General features: G+C 42.1%; 1 protein-coding gene and 1 long non-coding RNA gene across 2 annotated transcripts; both read right to left on the reverse strand.

Moving 5' to 3' along the window:
- Window positions 1-1,743: 1,743 nt before the first annotated feature.
- Window positions 1,744-7,697, reverse strand: LOC102368170. Its single transcript, XR_322998.1, has 3 exons — window positions 7,447-7,697; window positions 6,003-6,254; window positions 1,744-1,771 (listed from the first exon to the last, which is right to left on the reverse strand). It is a non-coding gene; the product is annotated as an uncharacterized LOC102368170 (long non-coding RNA).
- A 9,763-nt stretch (window positions 7,698-17,460) lies between these two features.
- Window positions 17,461-21,862, reverse strand: LOC102368332 (left-right determination factor 1-like). Its single transcript, XM_006016567.3, has 4 exons — window positions 21,516-21,862; window positions 20,282-20,525; window positions 18,972-19,211; window positions 17,461-17,841 (listed from the first exon to the last, which is right to left on the reverse strand). Exons 1-4 carry the CDS (start codon window positions 21,778-21,780, stop codon window positions 17,502-17,504), a joined length of 1,089 nt encoding a protein of 362 aa, XP_006016629.1. The 5' UTR covers window positions 21,781-21,862; the 3' UTR covers window positions 17,461-17,501.
- Between the last annotated feature and the right edge of the window lie 5,837 nt (window positions 21,863-27,699).

A 27,699-nucleotide genomic window follows, 5' to 3' on the forward strand; every position in this document is an offset into this window, starting at 1 on the left:
GCTAGCAAGCCAATAGCTAGCCGCCACATATGCCTACATTTAGAACCGGCCAATAATGTGGCACGAATCTAAATACAAATGGCGGGAACTCCTTTGCACCGTGCATCACTATGATGCAAAAGAAATGCACCATGCAAAGAAGGCTACAAATAGCGGGAAATACTCTTTTGCACGCGGGTTCTCCTATTGCAGCAGCAAACTCTACCGTGCAAAAAAGCTGCAATTTGGCGGGAACATAATTTAGCGGTGCCGAAGCACACAAAAACAAAAAAACACAACTTTGGGTTGTGACACAGGTGTTTTATTGCTTTGACAATGTTGTGAAACCATATGTTTCCCTGCCTTGGCGGCTCAGTAGCAACCATGTAGTCAGAACACTTAGGTTTCTCTTTTGTCAAGTTTGTACCTTGCTTCTGTACTGTCAGCAAAACCGTAGGTATGGGTATCACAAAAGTCACAAGGGGAGAAATCCCCTTTGCAAACCACATCTACTGAAGGTGACAGAGCAAGGTGCCACTGGATACAAGGAAGTGTGTCTTAGTTTTCCCAGCATGAGTTTTAGAAGGGTCTTAAAATTGAAAATGAAATTAAATATACTGCAGGCCAGGTCTGCACTATGAAGTTTTGCCATCATAGTTATATCAGCTTGGAGAGAAAAAAAAAAAAAAAGAAAAAAAGATCCCCTTGCCAGTACTTGGGTCAGCAATTCCCCTGAAGTAGACAGGGCTATGCTGACAAAAGACGTCTTTTGTCCTTCTGTATAGCTGGGTCTGCGGAAAAATCTCCTTTTGCCATGGATCTCCATAGGGGCCTCTGCTGGTTATAGCCGTGCAGGACTCTTTTAGTGTAGATTACCCAAAGGCCACATCAACTGCAATATTCTTATTCACTTACGAAAGGCAAGATTTTGTCCCAGAGCTCAGAGAAAAAGGTGGGCCTTTTATCCACTGTCCCTAGAAGGGATCATGGAGTTACTTGGCCTAGATTAACTCCAGCATGATCACTTGGGCTGCAGAATAATGTGCATTTAGCTGAACAGAAACATGGCACTCATATTCATATTCCAGAATAAGCGTGTCCGCACAGGGAGTGAATCTCCATAAGGAGTTAACCAGGAATAAGTTCATGTCTCAAAAAATGCTATGTGTTCTGTGCTGTAGGACCAGGATATTATATTCCCAGAAGGCAGCCCTCAGAAGATAGTCTCATAACAAGAAGTTTCACAATAAATGTAAAAATTACCCCTTAACAAAAAGATGAAGTGCTTAAGGCTGTCTAAAAGTCTGCTGAGAGAGAGACTGAATGCAAAGGGAGAATGTTCAAATATATTTACATCATCCTAATGTTTCACTAGTCCCTCAACATGTAGTGATTTTTGCCGTTGTGTTCCCACTGGACAGGGAGCCAACTTTAGAGCAGTTTCAGCCGGAAAGTTCAAGTATTGAATCTATCTAAAGAAAATGCTGCTTTCTTACTAGTAGAGTTGGTTCTTTTTGTTCAGTTTTTGAAGTTGGATGAAGTAGTTTGTGCTGCTGCTGTCTGTGTTGCTATATGGGATTCCTAGGCTGGCACCCTGACATCTGGCCTTACATTTGTTACAAAAGAGTACATATTTTTTAAAAGAAACAACTCTTTCTGCCTTGCACCAACCCCTCAGCAAGCAAGAAGTCTGTCAGATGGACTTCTCCTGTGGAGCATCTTTTCAAGTTTGTCTCTTCCTTTAATGAAGATCTGTAGTATTGTCTCGGGTTTCCTTTGAAGATTGAGTTTACTGGTAATAAAATGAGTTAGAGAAGAACATTTTCAGAACCCTTAGAAGGCCTTTTCCTTCCACAGGGATCCACATCTCACCAAAGCATCAGTATAAGTTAAAATATGCATGTATGTATGCACATATAGAGGAAACAGCATAGTGGGGCTCATTTTTTCAGTCCTTACTTGGAAGTTCCGGGACTCTGTAATATAACCATTACCAAAAATCGATCTCTAAACTGACTAAGGACAGGTCTGTGTTTCAGCCTACTTTTATAAGTATTTGGTTAAAGTTCTTTTCCTCTGATACACCTGTACCATTGCAATCCTGGTGTAGATACAGTTAGAATATTTATACCAGCATAGCTACTCCTTTATACTAATATAACTGAATCTACACTAGGGATTACATGGATTTAACTGTAGAACAGTATTTGTCATAGATAGACAAAACTAGTTTCCAAATGGATCTGCTTAAACCAAGGCCTATATGAGTCTATAGAAGAGTTCACGTAAGTTTAACTTAAATTGTTTTAAAAACTGTCACACTCAAACTTGGTTATGTAGACCAGCTCTTGTATGATCTCTGAGAGAAAAATCATGTTTTCATGTACCATAAGATTAAGTAATCACAGTAATTAATAATAATTCAGGCATAAATCTTTAAAGGTAAGTCTAAACTTACTAGGCAGACTTTTGCCAATCAATAGAAGCTAGAAAAGAAAGCTTTAGTTATAAAGTTATCAAAATGATTTAGCAACACTAAAGCCCCTGGCCCTAAAGTTATACACAACCTTTAAGTTGCCTGTAACTTCTCCTTTCAAGGGCAGCCAATAGGATTAATTTTTTCCATTAGAAAATCAAGTCCTTCTAAAACCAGCCAGCTTTGCAAAATAATTTTGATTTTGTTATAATGTTTTTTCAGACAAAAAACTGGTAAGGGGAAATACCAGTACGTTAAATATGAAACAACAAATGCACACATGCAAAACGGGGAATCACTGGCTAGGCTGCAGAGAAGGACCTGGGGATTATAGCAGGTCACAAACTGAGTGAGTCAACAAAACAATCTTGTTGCAAAAAAAGCTAATAGCATATTGGGATGAATTAACAGAAGCGTCCTATGCAAGTCACAGGAAGTGCTACTAATCTATTCAGCATTAGTAAGACCTTACCTAGAGTACTATGACCAATATTAGTTTTAAGCCCCACACTTTGAGAATGATGTGGAAAAAGTCCACAGGAGGGCAACAAAATGAATAGGGGTCTAGATAATCTGACAGAGAGGAAATGAGGATTATTTAGTCTAGAGCAAGGGTGTCAAACTCACCCCATGCTCCAGCCTGGATTTGACCCATGGGGCTCCTTTGTGGGATAAATCCACCACAGGGGATGGGGCAGAAGGGGCAGCAGTGGAGATGGTAGCAGTAGGACTGGTGGCCACAGGGCAAGCAAGGCTGTACCAGTAGAGCCCTCACTTACCCTCCTGCCATTGATGGCTATGTCCATAGGGGACCAGGGTCCTGGATTCTGCAGCAGGCCATACCCCCTCTAGTCAGTTCCCCCTTCCCTCCTCCTCCTACTTCTGGTAGCCCACAGGTAGCCCACTGAGACAGATGAAGTAGCTCTGAAGGCTGTAGGTTTGACACCCATGGTCCAGAGAAGATTAAAGGTGGATGTAGAAAGGATGACAATCAATTGTTCCCTATGTCTACAGAGGATAAGACAGAAAGTACTGGTCTTAAACTGCAACAAGAGAGATTCAGATTAAAGATATTAGGAAATCTTTTTCACTGTATATGGGGATGAATAATCTTGACAGGATGTAGCATCTCCATTTTAAGTACGGGATGATTTAGATTGGAATGATGCTGCCTACAGCAGGACTAGATGACCTGCTGAAGTCCCTTCCAACTCTACCTTTCTCTGTTTTATTAACTTGTTCTTGACATTTTCAGAACAAGATACTTTGAAAAGTCATTGAATAATGTTTTAAATGTTATAGGGGTTTGGGTTGTAGCCGTGTTGGTCTAAAGACATAGGCAGACAAGGTTCCTTGGGTGAATTTGATATCTTTTATTAGACCAACCCAAATGGTTGGAGAATAGTTATTAAGCAAGCTTTCGGGTTCCAAAACCCTTCGCCAGGCTAAGGAAGCTTCAGCAGTTGGTGTGTGCTCTTCCTGGATGGAATGGTTTTTACTTTTCATTCCATCCAGGAAGAGCACACACCAACTGCTGAAACTTCCTTAGCCTGGCGAAGGGTTTTTGAACCCGAAAGCTTGCTTAATAACTATTCTCCAACCATTTGGGTTGGTCTAATAAAAGATATCAAATTCACCCAAGGAACCTTGTCTGCCTCAAATGTTATAAGCATTTAAGAAGTCACCATTTAAATGAAATCTTTTAAAATTAACCTGAAACTAATTTTTGTTGAGAATTTTTTTTTTTTATAGAGGATTTTGACATTTGGGGTTGTTGTTCCTAACAGAACAACACACTTTGAAATCCTCCACAAAACACATCTTCTCCCATTCTCTGCTCTCCTTTTAAATATAGAGGGTTTCTCCAAAGTTTTTAACAACTGGAGCTTTTAGAAACAGTGCTGTGTAGAGTAGAGGCACTTCACAGCTGGCATTCTAGATGACTAATTAATTATAGTGACATTACAGATTAACATAGTGAATGCAGCCTGAAGATAAGGAGGCGCTGATTATTGTAAAGCGCTCCACCAAGTGGGTTGGGGGTGCAGGCAGTGTTCTTTCACAAATCATTACAGATTTGAAAGGGGTGTGCACTGTCCAAGACTGTTGGTCTGACATTAGAGCAGCTGCAATTTGTTTGGGATGTGTCTGCATGGCCAGAATGCATGTGTTCACACGTCATGCCCTTCTTCCATTTTGCCTATCCACAGTGCTCTAAGCAAGCATGGAGAACTGATTTTGGAACACAAGAGGCAGCAATATGCTCTCAAAGCACCTGCTCATAATGTTTAGAAAGGAAAATTGTATTATGGGGAATGTCAGTCTGGGAGATGTGCTGGAAGTCTCATGCTGCTAGAAGCAAGACATGGTGGGAGTGTCCAACAATTACAAATGACACCTTTTTAGCATGTAAGATTCTGTATTCATTTTAGACCTCATTATAATGGATAAGGATAAATTGATCAGCGGACTGGAAGCTCATACCTACCTAGGGACCAGTGATCATGACTTGATTACATTCATTTTGGCAAAGAGAGGATAAATTACAGTTGGTAACATATATCTATACTCAGTACTTCACTTCTTAAAGCTGAGGAAAATAAACAAAATTGATGGGGAGGGAAAAAATGGGCAAAAACCCACCAGGAATGAAAATGGAGAGTTCTTCAAAAACAAGACTGACAATCCCCATAATACAATTTTCCTTTCTAAACATTATGAGCAGGTGCTTTGAGAGCATATTGCTGCCTCTTGTGTTCCAAAATCAGTTCTCCATGCTTGCTTAGAGTACTGTGGGTAGGCAAAATGGAAGAAGGGCATGAAGTGTGAACACATGCATTCTGGCCACGCAGACACATCCCAAACAAATTGCAGCTGCTCTAATGTCAGACCAACAGTCTTGGAAAGTGCACACCCCAGGCAGACTTGGGCCATGGAAACACATAACATTTTGAAAGGTATAAATGCAGTTTAAACCTGAAGTGGACAGACAAACACACTTGTTAAACTGGTTTAAATCTGCCTAGAATGGCTCAAAAGTGCACCCGAAAAATCAAATACTATTTTCAACTGGCTCACTGTGAACTGGTTTAGAGTTACGTCTGCACACCAAGAGTTGGGTAACATGGCTTTGGTCAGTCCTCCAGGCATCCCACATTGCATCACTCTTTACACACCCCCAACACACCCTGCTGCAACTGGCCTCTCTGAACTCTACTGCTCCCTTTTCTTTCGTTGGCTCAACAAGCTCCCTTGCACTACTTGTTCAATAAAAGATTTATTTCTAACAGCCAGCTGTTCCTCACTCCCAGCTTGACCATGGCTCTTAATCATTCCCCTCCAGCCCTTGGGAACCAAAAAGCATTGGTCCAAGCACTTAAGTCAGACAGGCACACAGCAGACTTTGTTCACTTGCAGGCTACTGATGTTTATTGTATTCATATTTAGGAAACAAGGAACAAGCAGAAAAGTGAAAACAACCCTAGCCACAGGTCACCCACCCACTGATGTTCCCAAAGCATGGGTGCAAGTACTTCCTCTGACTCACCTACTGTAAGAGATGCTGGGCTGGTACTAAGTCCCACCTCTTGGTGTTGGAGTCATAGTACTTCATACAATCGTGAACCAGTTCCCAATCAGTGCCATTTGGGAATGATGTAGTTGTTATGTGTGTCCTCACCCTGTATGTAGCACTCCCCAAAGCCTGTTGGTAGATACTCAGGAATGCAGCATAGCTTTCCATTAATACTCATTGTGGCTGGTAGGGCTCCTTGCTGTAGTGCGCAGGTTTGTTATTACCCTGAAATAGAATAGTTTTCTGATAGCATACTGTTAGGTTAACAATAATTTGGATTATTAAGAAGTATTAGCTTTACAGCTGAATACAAGGCATGACCTGTGGCCTAGCAATGCAGCTGACCACAAGGCAAAATGATAGCTAAGCCTTTGCTTGTGTCAAGTAATCATTTTAACTGTGTTAACCATTTTCTGAGTTAAAAGCAGCAAGTATCTCTGTGTCTGTGTGCTGAAAAATCAGCTACAGCAAAAAGCAAGATAAGACAGGGAAGCCATTGTTCTGGGTGCACTGGTTGTGTCCTTGAGAAGTATCTACTACTGTGTAAGGTTTTGCTAACATATTATAATGTTGCTGTTACTTAACTTTTAGCTTTTAAAAAGTGCTAGTTCAGCTTAATAGAAATATGCTGTTACAAAGATTTGAAAAGCACCGCCCAAGTATTGCTTTTTTGTTAACCCTGTAAGTCTTGCCTTGTTGTAATAAGTATAAAAATATCGCCTCACCCTTTAGGGGGGGCCATTTTGCCTTTTACTGGCTTTATGGTCTTTGCTTGAGCAAATAAACAGCTGTCTTTCTATCAAATTACAGCTAGACAACGAACCTTAGGGAGGTTTCTCCCACCACATTGCTATACTCGGAGTTGTAGCAGCTGGGGATCTCCTAGCCTGTTTTAAGGATGAGGTTTTTAAGCTAGTTTTTATGGTTGGACTGGGAGGGGTCTCCCACCTAGGGCTAGTAAGGTTAGTGTTACAACAGGGGTATCAAATGAGTGGTGTGGGTCTAGTCTGCAGACTGGGCCAGACCAGCCCCATAAACCAGCCCCGTGCCTGTCCTGAAGCAGCTGAAGTGGGGGCCATATGCAGCATGGAGCTCCCCGTGCCTCTGGGTCAGGATGGGGGCTACAGCAGAAGGGGGTCTGTGTCCATACTAGTTCACTACCCCGGATCCTCCCCTGCACATGGTGCTTATCATAGGTGGGTCAGTGGCACGCTTGTAAACCCACAAAAGGTTAACAAGGCCAGAAAGACACCCCCATGCCTCCATGTCTTAATCCTCTGCTCCAGTCACTAATTGCCACAGAGGCTCGTAATGCAGCACGGGGTCTTTTTTCAAATCCAGCCCAGGTTGCAAAGACCAAATCTATTGGCAGTTTTCTTGATTAGAGATGACCCCCACTTAATGCGGTTTTGCTTACCAGTTTCCTTATAGCGCTCATTTAAAATGAGGTTTCACCTAGCGTGCAGAGCGCTTCGCTGTAACGCTCAGCGCGGGCTGGGGAACAGCAGGGCGGGCCGGCACGAGAGCGGGGCTTGCTCCCGCACGTGGTGCTGGACTTGGCGGGGAGGAGCGGCAGCGGGGCGACGATGGGGAGAAGGAGGCATGAGTATGGAGCCCGGGCTGGTGCCCAGGGCAGAGCGGCAGGAGCCCGCGGCTGGCGGGCAGGTGGGGAGGAGTGACGGTGGCAGCAAGAAGGGGCAGGTGGGCAGGGGCGTGAGCGTGGAGCCTGGGTTGGCAGGACACGTGCGCATTGTCCCCTGCTCCAGACCGCAGCGGGCCCGAGCCTGCGGAGCTCCCCCCGCCCCCGGGCTGCAGCCCGTGCCCTGTTCCAGTCATGCACTCGCCTGCGGGGCATGGACACTGTCCTGAGCCTGCAGCAATCCGGCGGCGGCGGGGCAGTAGGTGGTGCAGAACTAATTATATTTACTTACATCAAATCCTACGGAGAAATGGGTTTCACTTAACGCTGTTTCGCTTAGCGCTCAGTTTTCCCGGAACCAATTAAGAGCGCTAAGTGGGGGTTGCCTGTATATGGATGAGCTCTTGCGCCTCACTTCTTTATTCATCCCTCCCTCCAAGCTCTAGCACATCCATCCCCTTTCATCTTTGCACTGACAGTGTAGTGCCAAGAGACATGCCACAAAATGCACTATGTCCAACTGTCACCTATCACTGAGCATCTCAGTAGAGAGACTAAAAGACTACCTGAGTCATAGAGAGTGAGTTACCCACTTACTTTCTATTTGTGGTCCTCGTGGATCACAGCTGAAGTATGCTGGGATAGGGAGTGCTAACATGAGCACAATACAGTAAGCGCCTATCTTGCAGTCACTTTGTCAGTAGCAAGAAGATGGAAGTGCCCAGTTCTGTCAGTCCAGCCCTTTCATTTTCCATCAAATGAAAAAGGAAAAGCTGAAATTGTAGTCAGAGCTTGTGAAATAGCATCTAAAGACAATGATAACACTGAAGGAATCCCACAGTGCCCTAAAAACGGTCTACTTATTGATTCCCACCCTCCTCCCCCACTTCTCTTTGTTTGTCTGGAGTTCCTTTCCCCAGCCTCCAGCTGTTCTCAGCAGAAACCCAGTGGATCTTCACTGATTATCACCTTTGTTCAGATGTGGATTGGACATTTGCCTTTCTATTTACTCTACCAGTTAGGTCAACCTTGAAAGCCTAAGTGTCAGACACTCTTTGCAGGACTTTGTCAAATGCAAAAGAGAGGAGGAGGGAAGAATAAAGTCTCACCAGCAGATAAGGTTGCCACTTACCCTGTTAACAGAGCAACATTGGTTAAAATGATAATAGATTTGACGATCAAAGACAAGGAGAGCAATTTAATTAATCTGTGAATCGCATCTAATAAGTTGTTCTCAATATCTTGTGTTTAGCTTTCCTCCAAAAATATAATAATAAAATAATGCAGAGAAAGAAACCTAATCTTTTCTACTTTAATAAATAAAGTGCCACCCTGCCCTGCCTTCTACTCGAATAAAGTCATATCAGCATTTTCATCATCCCTATTACTTTTAGCACCCAGGGACCCTAGTCACATGGAAAGAAATCTTCACATAATTCTGAAGTGAACATTCATATAACTTATGTCCCCACAGGCAGTGTCATTAGGAATTTCAGCACTGCACATATTGGTACCTTAATACAACTAAGCAAAAACGATCCTTACCCTCAGATTCAAGATTAGGTCTCTCAGAGACAGTGCTAGTTAGTGCCCTAATACATATACATTCTTAACTTCAAGCATGTGAGCAATAGTCGGACTATTTAACTACTCAGCATTAAGTGTGTGTGCGCATAAAAAAAGCAGAAATTAATTAAACCTAAAAGAATGTTATAACACTGTCTTGTACTCAGGGCTTGAGCTACTTCTCAGTGGGCGCTTTTACATGAGACATTTACTGCACAGTAGACTAATTAGCTGTGCAGTAAATGTCTCGATATCTACATGTATGCCCCTATTAGGCTGGAGTAAACTTGTAAATACAAGTACTATCCTGCTGCAGAGTAAAAAACTGCAGCAGTGCACGTGCCTGCTAGCCCCATGCTGAAGCACCCTTATGCCCCAGCCAGCTCTTCTGTAGCATATTAAGCTGGGGGGAGCAGCCCCGGGCTGGCAGGCTAATCCCCACAAGCCTCCTGCCTGCCAGGGCTTCTCCCCAGCTCAATGTGCTGCAATGCCAGGCACACATGCAGCAATCCACCCAGCAGCAATAAGCTCCGAGGCAATAACCTCCAGAATTTATTGCGCATTAATAGGCACATGTAGATGTGCCCAGTTAAGCCAGTTTTATACTACTGTAAATCAAGAAGGGTGCCTGGGTTTTTTTCATACCGGCTGAGCATCTTTTTCCATAATTAAGTGGAAAGTGTCTTTCTAATGCTTCTAATGAAAGGTAAGAGTTAACATTATTATTTTAGGATAAAAATTCAGATGCCAACATAAGATGAAACTGATAGTAAGTATCTATTAATGGAGCTGTTGAGATAAAAAATATGTCTATATAGATTCATAGATTTATAGATTCATAGATTTATATGTCCATATTTGTGGGGCATCTATGTCTCTCCCATATCTGTGACTCTTTTCACCATTAATATTGGATGATATTTAAAAATCTGGGCCCTTATCCTCGTCCTGCAATAACGTCCCATGAATGGCTATCCAGAGCCCTGCTGCAGTCAGTGGGGGCACACAGCCTGGCTTGTACTGGTCTGATTGCAAGAGCCCCTCTTATTTCCAGATTATTTAATTCCACTCCATTTTGCTTTCAGTTTTTTAACATGTACTTTCCTTTGTTTCCCAGTGTCCTGTCCCAGAGCTATGCTTTCAACACCACATTTGCTTTAGTAAGTGCCTCCCTCTGCTCTTTCTTTTTATGAGATAAAAAGTTGAGTGTAAACTAAGCTGAAACTGTCTGCTGAAAAAACTTTGGTCTTCCTTCAAAAGGGGAGATATGAAAATGAAAGAGGGGAAAATGACAGCTCAATACGCTTTTGTGTGTTACAATATGCACATATGTTAAAACTGTAGGCTGTTGAACAGAAGATACCTACAACAGGTTGGGGTGGATTGAAGAGATGAGCTGGGAGATGTTGCTGTACTAGTGAGTGGCAATGAAACAATTCCTGATAAAGCTGAGCTTTTTGTCTTATATTTCATACATTCCTTTCATCCTAGAGGTTTGATCCATCATGGGAACTCCTTTCCAAAACTCTCAGCTCTCTCCTCCCTTTACCTCAACAGACCCAATGTCAGCTTCATTTTTACTGTGAAATGTACTGGAGTTAAAAATGCAGAACCAAATTAAACAAGATCAAAGGAAACATTGTGTATGCCACATGACCTGACCATACATTATCTTTATTCTTCCTACTTTATCATTATATTTTCCATTCTAATCATATTCACTTTGTCTTTTTTAATGCATGAACCTAGTGCCCTTGGGTTAAGGCTTTTTACAATATGGAGGAATGTTTATACTTTGTTTTTTAATAGGCACAGGGGCCGGAGTCTGTTCCATCTATTAGACACGTAGGTGGACTTAGGTGCCTAAAGTGTGGTCTAATTTCACCCCACTCCAGTCTCTGAAAAACTCTTATAGAAAAACTCTAATAGGTGGGTGGTTGGTTCTCCTGAATACTTTGTTGTGATTCAGTCTTAAGGGTAGGATGATTTCATGTTTCAGAATCAGAGGCATTAATGGATTTTCAGGGACTTGAATAGAATGGAATACACTCACACTTAGGCACCTAAGCCCATGTAGACACCCAATAGGTGAAACAGGATCTTGCCCTAAATGTTTACATTTTACAGTATTTATAGAAAGGCATGGAAATCATATCCTGTGGGTTATAATCTCAACATTTCCATCTAGAAAGTGTGTGTGTGTGTGCGTGCGCCCGCGCCCGCATGTCTGCGCATGTGTGCATGCGCATGCCTAAGCCTTTTAGCTGAGGATTTCAAAGTAGTGGGCAGAATTCAGCTTTACAAAGCTTTCAGAGTCAGGAAAGTAGTGCTGCTGTCCATACAGGGAGAACAAAATTGCAAATTTTTGGAGCCAGTTCCAAAAAGGAATGTTGGTGGAATTTAAGCCCCAAGTCCAAAACTGAAATTCTGAAAACTGCCCAGCTGCCAAAGAATCCTGGAGGCACCCAAACCCACAGGTGCTGCCCCATTTGAATTTAAACCTCACATATCTGGAGATGCACCTCTATGAATGTCTGGAACTGCCCCCACCTTGACGGTGTGGAAAAGTTCAGTGCCTAAGCCTGTTCCACTAAGTGGGTCTCTACATAGCATGTGGGTATGCTTACAGTATTTAGTTATTCTCAAAATACATCTAGGACACACCAACAGGATTAGAATCCTCACACAACAGTGGCAAGTGCCACTTATAACATTTGGCTAGAGTAGGACCCCGTCTTAAATAGTGTTGCCTTATAGTTAGAGCACTCACCCAGAAAGTGGGAGCCCTGGATTCAATTTCTTCCTTGACCTTAGAAAGATCCAAACCCAAATCTCCAGTTCTGAGACTGCAGGCCTGGCATTGGCTAAGTCAGGGCTGCTGGGACGGCAGTATGGCATGGACCCAGAAGGAAGACCAGAGGCATCTCATAGTGGCCACTGAACACTCATCACAGCGCACCAGTTTTGCTTAATGTCAAGCTGGGCTAGATTTGAACTGGTGCTTTGGAAGAACTTTGCAAATCTAATTAAAAGTCTCTTGACACATCCAGTACCCCTAAAAACCATTTGTGAAAATCATGCTTTGATTAGAATAAAAAACATAGATCATTTTGATATAGAGTGTTGGTACATATGCACTTGCACACACATACATACACAACATTGGCAGGATAATCACGAGTACATACATGTAAACAACTATCTGAACACGTGAAGGGCTATGGCAATGTGCACATTTATGTAAATGTGTATATAGAGATGTGTGAGATCGCGATCATATATATATCTATATACTAGGGCTGTCAGTTAATTGCAGTTAAAGTATGTGATTAACGCAAAACAAATTAACACATTAATTTTTGTAACAGGCATTAATGATACATATCTGTTTTCACCAGGAGTGGGCAAAATATGGCCCATCCTGCACCCTCTCCAGACTTGGCCCGGTAGAGCAGACCAGAATGGACCAGCTCTGGATGGAAGCTGCATGTGCAGCTCCAACCCCGGCCCACCCTGTGCCTGCTTTGGATTGCCCACCTGCACTAAGCAGTGGCAGCAGTGGTGGGGGTGGGCAGAAGCTGCTGTTTGGTGCAGGGGAAAAGCGGCCCTTCTTGCTGCAGCCACCTGTAGCCCATCCCCGTGCTGCCCTGCGGCTCCTCTCCAATGCCATCACTATTGCCTTCAGGCCACCCAACAGTGGCAGTGCAGAGGAGCCATAGGGTAGCCTGGGCATGTGCTCTGGGTGGCTACAACAAGAAGGGCCCGGTATTGGCAAGGGAGAGAGGCTGCTTTTCCCCCTGCACTGAGTGAGCAGCAGCTTCTCCCCAGCCGCTAGGGCTGTGCAAAACAGAAGTGTTCCATTTCAACCAGCGTTTCGACGTTTCAACAGAACAGCGTTTCGTTTCGACTTTTGTTTTGAGTCAAAACGGCTGTTCCATTTTGTTTCGTCAAAATGTTTTGCCATTTCTACCCTGCTTTGACGTTTCACCCATAGGATATAAGGGGGAAGGTTGAAACAGCCTATAACTTTGTCATTTCTAGCCAGATTTGGATGGAGCTTGCAGGAGTGGTAGCCCCTTCTGAGGACATGATGTGTGCCACATTTCAAAAAGATAGGTGCAGGGAGGTCAGAGAAACTGCACCCCAAAGACTTGAGAGAAAAGCTCATGTCACGTGTATGTGTTAAGCCACAGCAGGGTCTAAACTGCAGGTATGGTGGCCCCTGCTGAGGCAACAAAGCCTGCCAAGTTTCAAGGAGATACATGGAGGGAGTTCGAACAAACTGCACCCCACAATCCTGAAAGCAAACCTTGTGTCGTGTATGTGTTAAGACACAGCGGGGTCAAAACTGCAGGCTTGCTAGCCCCTGTGGAGGCCACAAAGCCTGCTAAGTTTCAAGGAGATAGGTGCAGGGGTTTGGAGAAACTGCAGCCCAAATTCTTGAAAGCAAAACTCATGCCTTGTGAATGTGTTAAGCCACAGCAGGGTCAAAACTGCAGGGGTGGTAGCCCCTAGTGAGGCCACAGAGCCTGCCACATTTCAAGAAGATAGATGCAGGGGCTTGGGGGAAATTACACCTCAAGCTCCAGACAAGCAAAACTCGTGACATGGATGACACTGTGTGTGTTAAAGCGCAGCAGGGTGAAAGCTGCAGGCCTGCTAGACCCTGATGAGGCCATAATGCCTGCCAGCTGTTGAGGAGATAGGTCCAGGGGTTCTGGGTTTTGGGGCCCTGCACCTCTGGCTGCTGACAGGCAAAACTCGTGTCATGGGTGAGTGTGTAGCTGTGTCTGTCTTGGGGCACGGGGGAGGGGAAACTACTGCAGGCCTGGCTGCTAGGCCCTGCTGAGGCCAAGAGGCCACTAAGCCTGCCAGCTGTCAAGGAGATTGGTGCAGGGGAGTTCTGGGGCCCTGCACCCCTAGCTGCTGACAGGCAAAACTCGTGACAAGGGTGCTTATGCAACTGCTGCCTCTCATCAGGTAGCAGGACTGAAGATCCCCATCACTTGCCACCACAGACCTGGGGGTAATAATTGAGCACAGTATGAACATGAGCCGGCAGTGCAATGCTGTAGCCAGCAGGGCCAACAATATGCTGGCATGCATCAATTGATGCATCTCCAGCAAAACCATTGCAAAGAACTGATTCTCCTGTTCTACTCAGCTCTTCTCAGCGCTGGTGAGACCGCAGCTGGAGTACTGCGTCCAGTTCTGGGCTCTGCCCCTTAACAAGGACGTGGTAAAGCTTGAGAGAGTCCAGAGAAGGGCTAACCATATGATCAGAGACTTGCACAGCAAGCCGTACAAGGAAAGGCTGAGGGACCTGGGACTCTTCAGCCTGAAAAAGAAAAGGCTGAGAGGGGATTTGGTAGCAGCTTACCGCTACATCAGAAGCGTGCATCTAGGGCTCAGTGAACAGTTGTTCACCAGAGGGCACCCTTGGGGAAAACTAGGAGTAATGGTCACAGTCTGGACACCCTAGTTCTGAAGTAGTTTTTCCTAATGTTGAGCCTGAAATGAGCCTGAAATGATCTTCCAGGAGTTTGTGACCATTACTCCTAGCCTGCAGTTTTGACTCTGCTGTGGCTTAACACATACATGTGGCATAAGTTTTGCTTTCAAGACTTTGGGGGGCAGTTTCTCTGAACCCCCTGCACCCATCTTTTTGAAACACGGCACACTTTATGCCCTCAGAAGGGGCTACCATTTTTGCAAGTTTTATCCAAATCTGGCCTGAAATGACAAAGTTATATACTGTTTCAACCTTCCCCGTTATAGCCGATGGGCGAAACGTCAAAACAGAGACAAAACGGTGAAACGTTTCGACTTGCCTCGTTTTGTTTTAAGGCTGTTTCAATCATATCTGTTTCATTTTGATTTTGATGTTTTGACCTCAAAACAGGTTGAAACAGCGTTGAAACAAAACTGGTGGCGAAATTTTGCACAGCCCTACTGGCCACCACCGTTGCTGCTCATCATGGGCGGGTGAGTCTGGAGCAGGTGCAGGGTGGGTTGGGATCCGGGCTGTTCACATGGGTTCTGGCTGGTCTGCTCCAGCTGGTGCGAGTCCAGAGCGGGCACAGGGTGGGCCGGGATCAGAGCTGTGTGCTGTTGGTGATGGCGGGAAGGAGCCTCAGGATGCAGACTCTAGACTGTTGGATGGTGGGTTTTGACTGTTGTTTAACTGTGCAATCAAAATTGCAATTAATTGCACCTTTTTTTTAGTCTCGCAATTAATTGCAATTAATTTTTTGAATCATTTGTCAGCCCTACTATATACATATTCTGCATGTATATGTGTGTACATTAGGACATAGTTTGATTCCTATTGTTTGTACGTCAGGTAATAGCGATGAAGATTTTACAGTCTGATGAAGCCATTCAAGAGATGGAAATAATGCCAAGCTAAGTCTGTTCAAGGAGTTTCATTTCCCAGATAATAGAGATACTACAAAATCCTGATCTTGCATCATTTTTCTCACATAAATGGATCCCTGAAACAGAAAAGCTCCAGAAAAGAACAGACCACCAGAAATTCGGAATTTGTGGTAAGAACACAGTATGCAAGTGTGAGTTTGTGACTGTGTAACAAGAAATCCCAATAAAGAATTCTGACTAAGAAACAAATAATCATGTTATAAGGAAACACTCCTGGAAGCCTAATAAATAGTTTGAAATGATGGTTTTTTGGTTTTAAAGTCAAACATATGTTTGATAACTAACTAAAAACTCTGGAATAAGAACATTTGGTTTCCCAATATTTTCTATTATTGTTTTAGTTTTGTTCCCTATCTATACAGAAAGGTCAGACTGGTGGAAAAAATATTGACCTGATTCTCAAGAATCATGTACAGTCCTAGTAGAGCTGGACAGAACGACTGAAAAGTTCAGCAGCCAAATAGCGCGGCACTTGGCACTCTTGCCTGGCTTTTCTTATGATACAAAATCAGAAAGACCATAAATTAATTTGAAATACAGCAAATTTAGAACCAATAAAAGTAGACTTATCGTTAATAATAGTTATCAACAAAAGGCACCTGTGTTTTAATTTTATACTTTATTGTTTTCCTCATATTTCAAAATATACAAGATGGGAAACAATATCCCTACATTGGAATGGCTGTAATTTACATCTGAAAAAATAAAGGTCTGATCCTGAAAATCCTTACTGTGAGAGTAATCCTTTCTCCCAGCATTTGCACTGACCTCAGGACTGAAGGATCAGAACCTGTAACTATGTATATTAGCCTGCGGGCTGAAGTTGTACTTGGCTGATGACACAAGGTCAGACATATACACCTTCAAGTTATACAGTATATACACGTAAGTGCTTCCAGTCTGTGATTCAAAATAACTGTGCTTGGATGTTCAGGACTGACATGGACAAAATTGGTGAGCACCAGATTTCCACACATAGCTAAAACTACTTGGCAAGATACTACTTTAGCTGGAAATTGTCACTGTCATTTCCTTTTTTCATCTGCAGGTGTTCCATTATGGGTTTAAATTCGATTGCTTTTTACACTGATACAAATCAGGAGTAACTTCACTGAAGTCAGTGGAGTTACACTGGCATAAAATCAGGCTCCATATTTAGAAAATATACATGAAAACAAAATACATACATGCCTATACATGTATTATGTACATATTTCTATACACACACACTCACACTACCTGCATGGACATGTGCATATAGTAAACATGCAGCATTCCTCTGTCCACATCTGCTTCATTAATGATGGTGGGCATGGAGGGGCATAATGCTGGGGCAATGTCTACAGGGGTACTCTGTGCAGAAGACATAGACCATGTCTACACAAGACACTTTACTACACAGTAGACTAATCTACTGCACAGTAAAGCATCACCATCTACATGTGCAGGCATTTACTGTGCAGTAAATTAGTCTACTGCATGTGCAGGTAAATTTACTGCACAGTAAAGCCAAAAACCATGAATAGCACATGTAGATGCACCCACAGGCAAGCAGAATTCCTGAAGAGGAACAAATGCAGTTCCAGCAACTTATCTCAAATTATTTGGGGTTATTTCAAAGGGTGCAGCTGGCATCAAAGGAGAGGCTTTGCTGCATCTATGCCCTCTTTCTGGAGTATATGCTGTGGATGGCAGCATCTGCCTGCACCTTGCACCCAGAGAAAGCACACATTAGGATTATGACCGCCTCTGAATTGGCCTGGAAAGCAAGGAAAGGACTTGTCTTTCCTTGGGCAGCAGTAGTCTGGTCCTGGGTGTATATGCTTACTCTACACCACTGCTATATTGTCCATAACACAGCCACACTTCTCTATGATCATGTTAGGAAACTCAGCCACTTCAATTTCTGTGTAGTTTCCCTTCTTGACAAGATACATCATGGGAAGTGGGGAGCTCTCCACAATGGCACAAGTTCTCTCCCCATAGCCGAATCGACGTAGCAAGTTCCTGGGCTGCATACAGCCACCCATACAGTGATAGGCCTGGTATCCTGCCGGCTCAATAATCCAGTACTGAGTCCAGGTCAGCTCTCGGAAGTTGATATAGTGTTCCTGCCGACAACAAGTTGACTTCTTCTTTGGGGTGTCCTCCTTACAGTCTCCAGGCCCTCTATCATAAAACATAGCCAAAAATTATCTCTGTGACTGGAAGTCAGGACTCACACTGAAGAGCTGAAGAAATAGCTCCGTCAGTAACATTAGAAATTAGTCTGAACTGCAAAGCTTGGATCTGGATTTTGAGCTTGCTCATAGAAATCAGGGATGGTTAGATTTAAGGTCCATGTTCAAACCCATTCTTAACTGAGTCCAAAAAAATACAGGGAGAAGAGTGTCCTGGAACTGGAGGCATGCCCCAACTATTACATTTTCAATAATTGAGTTCTAAGGAGGAAACTGAACCCTCTGGGCCTGTCTCTCTCTGCCCTAAATCTTGTGCGGTGATTTATACCTGTACTAAATGAGTGAGATAAACTATCATCTCGGAATAGAAATGCTCAACAAACTCCCTGCACTTATTTTATTTCTGCATAAATGGCTACCCAAGGCGCAAGGTAGTAGTGAATCAGCTATCCTTTTCTGTCTTTAAAAATTCAATTAACATCTTTACTTCTTCAGGCTTGGTCAACACTACAAAGTTTTGCTGATGTATATATTCTTACTACAGTTCTGAAAACACCGCACCTCCTACCTAACATAGGTTTGCCAGCAACCCTCCAGAGCAGATACAACAATGTCAGCAAAACAACTTTTTTGCCAGTATAACTAATGCTGGCTGGTGTGGTGGCATAGCTTCAGAAGCAAAAGCACCTTTTTGCCATTGTACATGGTCTCTCTCCAAGAGGCCTTTGCCCACACACCAGTCCTTTCAAAAGCTCTAGAGTGAAGCCACATTCTAAGTTTTTGTGGTATGAATGATCACTTGCTAAATGTTAGAACTAGAGCTGGACCCTAATTAAATCCTGTAGTAGACTAAATTGAGCTCTATACTTCAGAGCAAACTCCTACCTCTAGAGAGGGCCAAATGGAAAGCCCAGATCCAAATATTCCAAACTTCAGGGAAGCTTGGAAATAGATTTTTGTCCAACCTTTGTGGTCCAATCGTATCTCTTCTTGCACCAACCCATTCTAGAAATATCCCAACTAAATCAAGGCCTCGGGTCATCTCGACTGAAAATCTTTTTCCAGTGTAAGCCAGCAACAAAATACCACACACAGCACAGACTTAGATTTGACACATACCCGTATTCTTCCAGGTTGAGGGTATAAAGCACCAGTTCAGGTTTGCCCATGGCTTTATCCAAAGGGTCCTGAGAGGTAAAACGCACAACTTTGGCCATTTCTGAGGCGTAGCTGCCTAGCCTTTCTCCTTCAATCCAAATCTCTAGTAGCATCGGTCCCCGCCTCTCAGTTTTTAGCCAATAATGTACTGCTTGGGTCACATCAAAATTCCTCCAACCAGACTCCATTATTGGAACCAACCTGTGAGACAAGGTAAGGATAAAAAAAAAGGTTGACTGTCAGAGAACTGATGGCACAGGACCTGCAACTCCTCCTCCTCTTACTGCTCTTCCTCCTTTTCATCATCATCGTCCTTTGGCCAGGCAATGCCTATAGACACTGCAGCTACACAAAAGGTATGCAGATGCATTTGGTTCCTCCAGTTTGTCACACTTCTTGATGTCTCAATAATAGTTACTGGGTAACCTTAGTCAGATGTCAGAACAAAATCAATGATTAGATTTTAAGAGAGATGTACAATTTCTATTAAATCGAGAGAACAAGATGTTCTGACTAAAGGATTATTACAGTCCTTCATATCAAAATACTCATTATTCGTTAGAGATTTGACAGTGCAGGGCCATATTCAGCTGCAGCATAAATAAGTGCAGCTCTCTTTGCAAGCAATGGCACTTATACCTACCTGTTAATGCCATGGCTGAATGCAGTCCATAAAGTCCCACCCAAAAATTAAATTGACAGTTTTTGTGTCTGATCCTGCTCTTACTGAATTCCATTACAAAGCTCTTATTGACTTCAGTGGGGTAGAATGAGAGTTAGATGTAGAATGTACCTAGTAATAAGGAGTAATTAAAGAAATCTATAAAAAAAGAAAAAAGCCATCCAGCCAAGTTTTCAAAAGAGACAGAGAAAGAGAGGTGAATGATGCAGAAGAAGGCTGTGAAAAGAAGAACTAGAACTGACTACTTGATGCAACTGCAATCTTGTAATGTGATTATTATTTATGGTTTTCAGACCAATCATAGAAATAGTCAGTTCAAACTGAATATTTCAGTCTTCCTAGCAATAAAGAAGCTCCTTTTATTATGGGCTTAAAAGAGGATATAGAGTCAGATCCTGGAGTCCTTGCTTTGGGCACTTTTTTTTTTACAAATAAAGGCTACATGCCTAATTCTGCTTTCATTTACCCTGATCGGTTACAGTTGTAACTCCACCAAGTTCACTGAGTTTCTCCTTATTTAGGCAAGTGCAGATAACATCAGAACAAGGTCCAGTAAAATCCAAATCCCCACTAGAGAATTATTGCTTACCTGGAATCAATCAATGAAGTTCGGTTGGTGCCATCAGCTTGGCATTGAACCCAATAAACACTGACTCTGGCATTGGTGACTGGCCTGTGAGATTGCTTATAAGGGATGTTTGTTCTGTTCAGGGGCTTTTTGAAAAGTTTCAGCTCAGCCATTGTGACCTCACTATTTTCAGGTATCCTCCCCTCCATGTCAAAGACCAGATTTTGGCGTGTGGTGTCCAAATAGAGAACTTCTCCAGCAATGTCTGTGTTTATTGGGAATAACAAAGAGACCTTGATGTCATTCCCACCACAAAGCTGTCATGCTTCTCTTTCACTCACAATTATTACAACATGCTCACATTATGCTCCAAAGAGTGACTGCTTGAGTTTATAAGCAGATACCAAACACACCTTTTCTAATGACTTCAGTGAATCAATAACTTACAAACACCCTTATCATCTTCCACTGCCACTAGGGAGACAATGGGAGGGAATCTCAAATTTTACTATATTATTTCCCCCCAAACTCAAAAACTCCAGTGGTATAAAAGCAGAATGCTATAATTTATAAAATTAAAAAAAACAAACAGTTTTTATTATCTGCCTTGGAGTACTACAAAAAATCATTGAAAAAAGCAGATTTTAAAAGAGTTAACTTATAAGTAGCATTAATATACCAGACAGAGTTGCTTCTTTTTGTTGATTTTTTTCCAGTGGAAAACTGGGTTTTTAGCTAACCAAACACCTTCATAGAAAGGATATGCTTTCCACAAAAAAAATTGAATTTTTTTTTCAAACCAGGAAATGGGGTGGGAAGAGCGGGGAATAAAGGTTTTCTGATGAAAAATCTATTTTTTCTACCAAATATTTTGGCCAACAACTATTTTTTTTGATGTTTGTCTAAATTTTCCAGTGGGGGAGGGTTGGGGCAAAGACAATTTTCTAACAAGGTCTACTCAGCATGTATAATTTATAATCCCCTTTTTAACATGTTAATCTTTAAGTGGTCATCTTTATTAACCTAAATTATCCTGCTTAATTAAAGAAAGGTGTTTTGAGACAAAGTTCCATTTCAGAAACAGTCGTATCAAAATCCCCAAATAATTGATTTCAGCCTATTATTAACACTGGATGAAGAAAGTTTGGATGCAAACGTGGATCCAAGTCCCATCCCCGGCCTGCCCCCACAAGTTCAGCAGCTGTCGGGATCTGGGGCTTTGCTAAGCTAACAGTAATAATTTCAACGGTGTTACCTGCATTGCCAGAAATCCCTCTCAGGATGCCAGCCAAACTTGGCAAAGCTCTTCTCTTCACTCTGTGATGCCTCAGCATGGAGATGTATTTGTTCCTTATGTGCTCTGGGATAACCAGATTCATTACATCTCTCTTCTGAAGTTTAGGGACCTCAGAGAGCTGCAGTTTCTGCAGCAAAGTTTCCTTGAGCCCCTGCTGGGTAAGACCACCGACAGTCATGGATAGGCAGAGCGCACAGAAGAGCCAGCCGAGCCTCACGCTCATCCTCTGTCAGTTGCCAAATAGCTTATCAGGAAAGAACAAGCTGGTCACTCTCTCCTGGAATCTGCTCTTGGCAGAGGTGCCTTCTTGCTCACACAAGCTGTCTGTGTGAGAAGGAGATCTAATGTGCTGGCTTTTTATAGCCAGTCTAGTCCCATTGGCACAACAAATTCCACAAGTGGAAATTAAGTAGAGGACTTGAAAGAATTGCTGCCCCATTGAGAGTAACCCAACATGTTAACACTTTCATGTACTGTGAACTTAATACAAGAATATCAAGGCGCCTCTAGTTACCTGGTTTAGAAAAGGATTTCTATTCTTTTTAGCTCCCTTTTAACTGTTCCCCACAAAAGCTCCAGACAATTGGAAATGTTTCATGTTTAGTGTAGGCCAGATTGAACTATTTCTGTAGAGTTTGAATGTATTATTTATATATCTCACCAATATACACCGTACTGTACCACTTGTACAGGCAGACACAGTCCTAGACCACAAAGGACTCACAGCCTAAAATAGAAGATAATGTAATTCCAATGCATAATTCATCAGTGGAACAGCTGAAAGTTCAGTCTCTGAACAATAGAGCTTTAAAAAATATTTAATTTTAAATCATAAACTTTTTGTGCCAGGGACTGATTTGATTTTCATGGATTGTACCAAACTCTTTACAAGGACCAAATAATCATAAATCCTAGTGTTTTGTTGGTTTTTTTAGTGCCTTTTAAGCCAGGTAAGACACTTCTAAGCCACAGAACTTCAAACATGTACAAGTTTTAAATTTCAGAAAAGCATCCTTGCTATTTTTATGGTTTCTTGTAGGTTTAACAATATAACTTGTTTAAAAGAGCAGTTCATTATACAGAGGTATTTTTTTAGCTACTGTTGGAGACCAGATTCACTGGTCTGCCCAACCACCCCCACCTCACCACACTGATTTCCACATCATGCAAAAACTGAGAAAATATCCACTTCACTTGAACAGTTGTACTTTTAAACAACACCAAAAGTTTCAGCTCCTGCAATTTACCGAAGGGAAGATTTCACCCTGAAATCCGAAATACTTTAAAATATTTCAATCCCCTAACATTTCACACATGTCGATGTAACACTGACATTTTGAACACTGGTATACCAGGAGGTGATAATTTAAGTTACACAATGCTCGTATGGCTGAGTGTTGATTTGACAGAGTTTCATCTGAGTGGAGGCCAATGGTAAAGCCATGGTTTACAATTTTTTTCCTGGACATACTGATTTTACAGTAAATAATCTGCAACAATTAACTGATTGTAGCTTTGAATGTAGAGATGTTTTCAGAGGGAGGAGGATCACTGGTTGTAAAACAGTGATAGGCCATGCGTTCTGATTTGCCCTTCTGTCTGATTTCTTTTTTTAACCTGATCAGGAGAGTGATTCTAGTCCTCTTATCTTTTTTACTAATTTGTGCATGTCTAAGTAGTCCCATTGACTAGCAAAAGCTATTAAAACAAATACTGCTATGTAAAGTGAAAGTTCTCCACAGATTCTTTTGCAGCAAGGATTTCTTGATCAGAACGTAACTTGCTTCATGTCTGATGTCTAATCTAAGCTGAAGATTCTTCATTGCCAAATGTGCATTGGAAGCAGATATATGGGCTGTACACGTAAAATAAAATAATTGAGCAAACGGAATGAAGCTCAGCTGAAAAACAGGTGGGGATGTGGATTGCAGGCTTTTCACAGGATAGTGATTATCTGGCCCAATTGGAGGATTTGCCATTCTCTCTTTGTCATGCAAACAAGAAAAGTCAGAAATTGTATAATAGCCTTTTCTGGTCAATGTGGATTGGAACCTACATGGTACATTTAAAATGTCAGACAAGGGATTTAAAGCGGCTGCAAGGAATGAAATATAAGGGACTAACATTTTCAATACAAGTCAATACGTGGTGGGAGGGAATCAATCAAATGAGATTTTAGTTAATTCCAAGTAGTTCTCTTGGCTTGAAAGGGTATTGGTTGGGCATATCTACATTGTCATTACAAGCTTTTTAATAAATAAATCTAATGGGTTAAAAGTAAAGTGTGAAATACTTAGACTAATTATGCAGATTTAGCCTGAGAAAGATAGAAATTTCAGACAGACTTGATGTTCCCAGCAGAAAAATACATTGCCTGTCTGTGGGTGCAGAGTTGAGTCTTCAGCTTTTTGAGACTGATGTTTCCATGTACATAACTTTTGTGTCATGAGCTGATCCACATTTGAACAGCTTCTGCCTGAGCAAATGCTAAACATACCATTTTTAAAGGTTAAGGAAAATGCCTAATTTGATAAGCACGCATGGGGATAGAGTTGGAGCTGAATTGCAGATTGGTATCTGAATCTGGTTTGCACAAAGATCAGGAGTATTTGAATCTAGGGATTGGAAAACAAAACTGGCATATTAAAGCTGAGATATAAACTTATTCAAATTTTAGAAGAGCCCAGGTTGAGGGCTCTGGGTTCACCCCATCTTTGGCATCTTCTTACCCTCCTTGTTCAATCTGAAGCACATTAAGCATTATTACATAGTTAACAAATAAACAATTGGAATGTAGTGCTTATGGTAAATGCTGGGCCTCAAGCTTTGAAAATTAACTTCCTCCTTTTATCTACTGCACATGCAGCAACCATGGAAACTTCCTTCTCTCTGCCTCACTAATAAGTCTCATTTACAAGACTTTTATCCTTCAAGTAGAAGCAGGCCCAGATTTTTAATCAGGATTCCATTTGCACAGGCCTCCAACGATGCTGTCTGCCCCAAAGATCCCAGTTGCCACTGCTGCAGCAGCTTCAGCAATGTAGGGAGTGGCAGCCAGGCAAGGACTGCAGACCGTCCATTAGCCCCTTGCAGTCCAGATGCAGCCCACAGGTCACCAGTTGGATGGCCCTGGTTGGTGTAGACTAAGCCTTGGTCCTTGGCCTGTCTCTTGCAACCACCAATTAGTATCAGTTGTGGGGATGCTGTCAGTGACACTTTTACACTAAAGGTGTGACCCTCTGCTGTGCATGTCAATAGTAGTTTTGACAATAACATCAATGGACAAGAGTTCAGCTCCTGAATACTGAATGGAAATCCCTAAGCAACTTTCAGAGAGACCACCCAAAAGCCATCAGGTGGCAGCAATTTTTGGTCACTAGACCAAATTCAAAATGCTGCCCAAGAGAACAGACTCCATATCAAATTTCTCATCTCTTGTGCCATCAAATACCATCATCAAACCCACAGAATTACAATGAAATATCATAAGAAACAAGACCTGATGTCCAGTCTTTCCTCAGCTTTCATGCTGGATCCTCAGCTGGTATAAATCAGAGGCATTGATGACAAAAGAACAACCTAGATATGCACTACCTGAAGATCGTTTAATTTAATACTCCATCATGGAAAACAGAGAGTTAGCCAAAGTCCATGCTTATTCACACCTGAGCTGTTCCATTGTAGGCTGGTGTAAGCTAGCACTATTGACAAAACCAGTTTGAATCAAACTTGACACCAGGCAGAGCACTGACTCTCTGATAAGCAGGAGGCAAAAGTGCATGCATAGAAAGCACATGCTAGTTGACAATCCGATAACAACCTTTCCAACTGATGCAGTCAGAAAGAATGTTAAAGAAAGCATGTTTGTAAAAAAGGAAAGATGTAATAACAATTCAACAAGCAAAATTAAATACAAACTGGGTTCATCTACATGTGCATTAAGGCGTTTTTACTAGTGTGCGTTAAGTTTAGTACCTCTAATGTGAGGTACTAAAGAGATGCACATTAGGCTGCTTTAATGCACAGTAACGAATGTGCAGGGATTTAAGTGATGCTTAATGCTCAGTAGCCTATTTTATTGGTCATACTTTAACGAGCAGTAAAATAGGCTACTGCACATTAAAGTGTGTGTGTAGACACACCCACTGAGAGCTACTTGGTACACTGCAGATTTACTGCCAATAATCCATTCTTTATTGTGATTGCCCTTTCTTATGCGGTTGCCTATTTTACATCCAAGCAGAACCAATTTTATAGCTTCTATAGCTTTCAGTTTTACCGCTTTCTTACCTTCAGCAATGAAAGACTGAGCAACTAGAAAATACTTAGTTTAGTGCCAGCCCACACTGGCCAGGGGCTTCTTCCATTTCTCCTCTGGTTGGATTTCATTGCTTTTCTGTACAACTGATTTTGACAGAGTCTGTATTTTTATTTTTATTTTTTAATTGAACACTTTTAAAATCTTTATGACATCTCTCCTGTTTACAAACTTATATTAAGAATGAATGGGCATTCATCAAACTTATATTAAGAATGAATGGGCATCTAAACAAGGATTTATCAGGCCCTTAAAAACTACAGGCAACCCCAATTTAGCACTCTTAATTGGTTCCTGAAAAACCAAGCATTAAGTGAAATGAGCGTTAAGTGAAACCTGAAGTATTTGATGACCCAAGATGGCAACCGCAAGTGTTTTCAATGACCTAGGATGGCGACCGTGAGCATTATAACGAATCTCACTGAGCGCTAAGTGTAACCAGGTATCACTTTAAAATGAGTGTTATAACGAAATAGCGCCAAACCAAACAGCATTGAGTGGGGGTTGCCTGTTTTAAGGTCCAGGGCATACATGTATGACTAAATATTACTCAGTGTGAGTACAGCTGAAAAAACCCATCCTTTATTTTTTTGCCATTTCAAAACTTCACGAGAGATGGATGTATGTGACACAGGCCTGAATTATGTGGTGATACGCCATTCTACACTAGTGCCAATAGTACCATTATTGCTGACATTGCAAGAGCAGCAATTATGCTAGAAAACCGAGGGGAAAATTTGACAAAATCATTCCTGCAGAGAGGTCTAGTGGGTAGAACTTCTACTGTGGGACTATTTCACAGTATAATCGACCTCACTGGCAATTTTTATGCTATTCAACCTCTTATTTTTTCTCTTCTCCATCTTATTATTCCTCATTATAACCCCTCAGGCCACCTTAAAGCAATTGTCTTCCCTCATTTGTCTTTACAGACTTTCCATTCTTGTAGGTGGTTGTCAGAACCTTCCTTCTTAAATGCTAAGTATTACCTATTTCATTTTCCTATGCTTTCCACAAGCTCCCTGAACATTTGTTTCACCATTTTGCATGGTACTAAGGAACCCAGTGCTGAGCCAGTGTCCTTAAACAACATTTTTGACAAAATCAGGCCTTGAATAATGTTTCAGTGTATTACCCATTTTTGCAATCTATTATGTGGAAGGAAATTGGATGCCATTGTCACTTCCACTTAGAAGATCCACCTCCACTCCCTTTGATACAGTTTTAGGCTGCAAAAATATGTAACCTGAAATTGTTTTCAAGAGCCATAACAATCCAATCCAGTCTTTCTCAAGGAGAAGGCTGGACAGAGCTCACTTAGTTATGAGACCATCTTTATAAACTGGAAACGTTGTTCTTTAATCATTCAAGGCAGGTCTATATCTGTCCCTTATATAATGATGCTTTGGTTCTATAGAACACCCAACCCATGGAATAGGAGCCTGACTCCAGATGTCAAATCCAGTTGTTCCAAATGACAGTGCAAAGCCAAAATAGTTTATTAGATCCAAAATAGTTTATTTGGGTCCAATAGATTATTGGACCCAAAATAGTATTTCTTTTTTTTTCATTGAGGAAGATTCCCTGAGAAATATAGGGTCATTATCACATTTGCTTGGTACTTTAGCCCTGGGCACTTTTGCAACGAGGCCTGCCAGTCTAGACAGTGTTCCACAATGTATGTTTAAAGGTCTGGAGAACAGGCCATACGAGGAGAGGTGGAAGGACATGAGACTGTTCAGCCTGGAGAAGAGAAGATTTAGGTGGGACTTGGTGGCAGCCTATAGGTATATAAGAGGTGAACATCAGGGGCTGGGAGATCAT

The sequence above is a fragment of the Alligator sinensis genome, unplaced genomic scaffold (genome assembly GCF_000455745.1).
Source record: "Alligator sinensis unplaced genomic scaffold, ASM45574v1 scaffold138_1, whole genome shotgun sequence".
Classification (NCBI taxonomy): domain Eukaryota; kingdom Metazoa; phylum Chordata; order Crocodylia; family Alligatoridae; genus Alligator; species Alligator sinensis.

What these genes read in the sequence shown, in the direction of transcription:
- LOC102368332 (XM_006016567.3), bottom strand. Translation starts at nt 21,780, where the DNA reads ATGAGCGTGAGGCTCGGCTGGCTCTTCTGTGCGCTCTGCCTATCCATG. An exon ending in AGGGATTTCTGGCAATGCAG is followed by an intron (nt 20,526 to 21,515) that starts GTAACACCGTTG and finishes CAATAAACACAG; the next exon opens with ACATTGCTGGAGAAGTTCTC. An exon ending in ACTTCATTGATTGATTCCAG is followed by an intron (nt 19,212 to 20,281) that starts GTAAGCAATAAT and finishes CTTGTCTCACAG; the next exon opens with GTTGGTTCCAATAATGGAGT.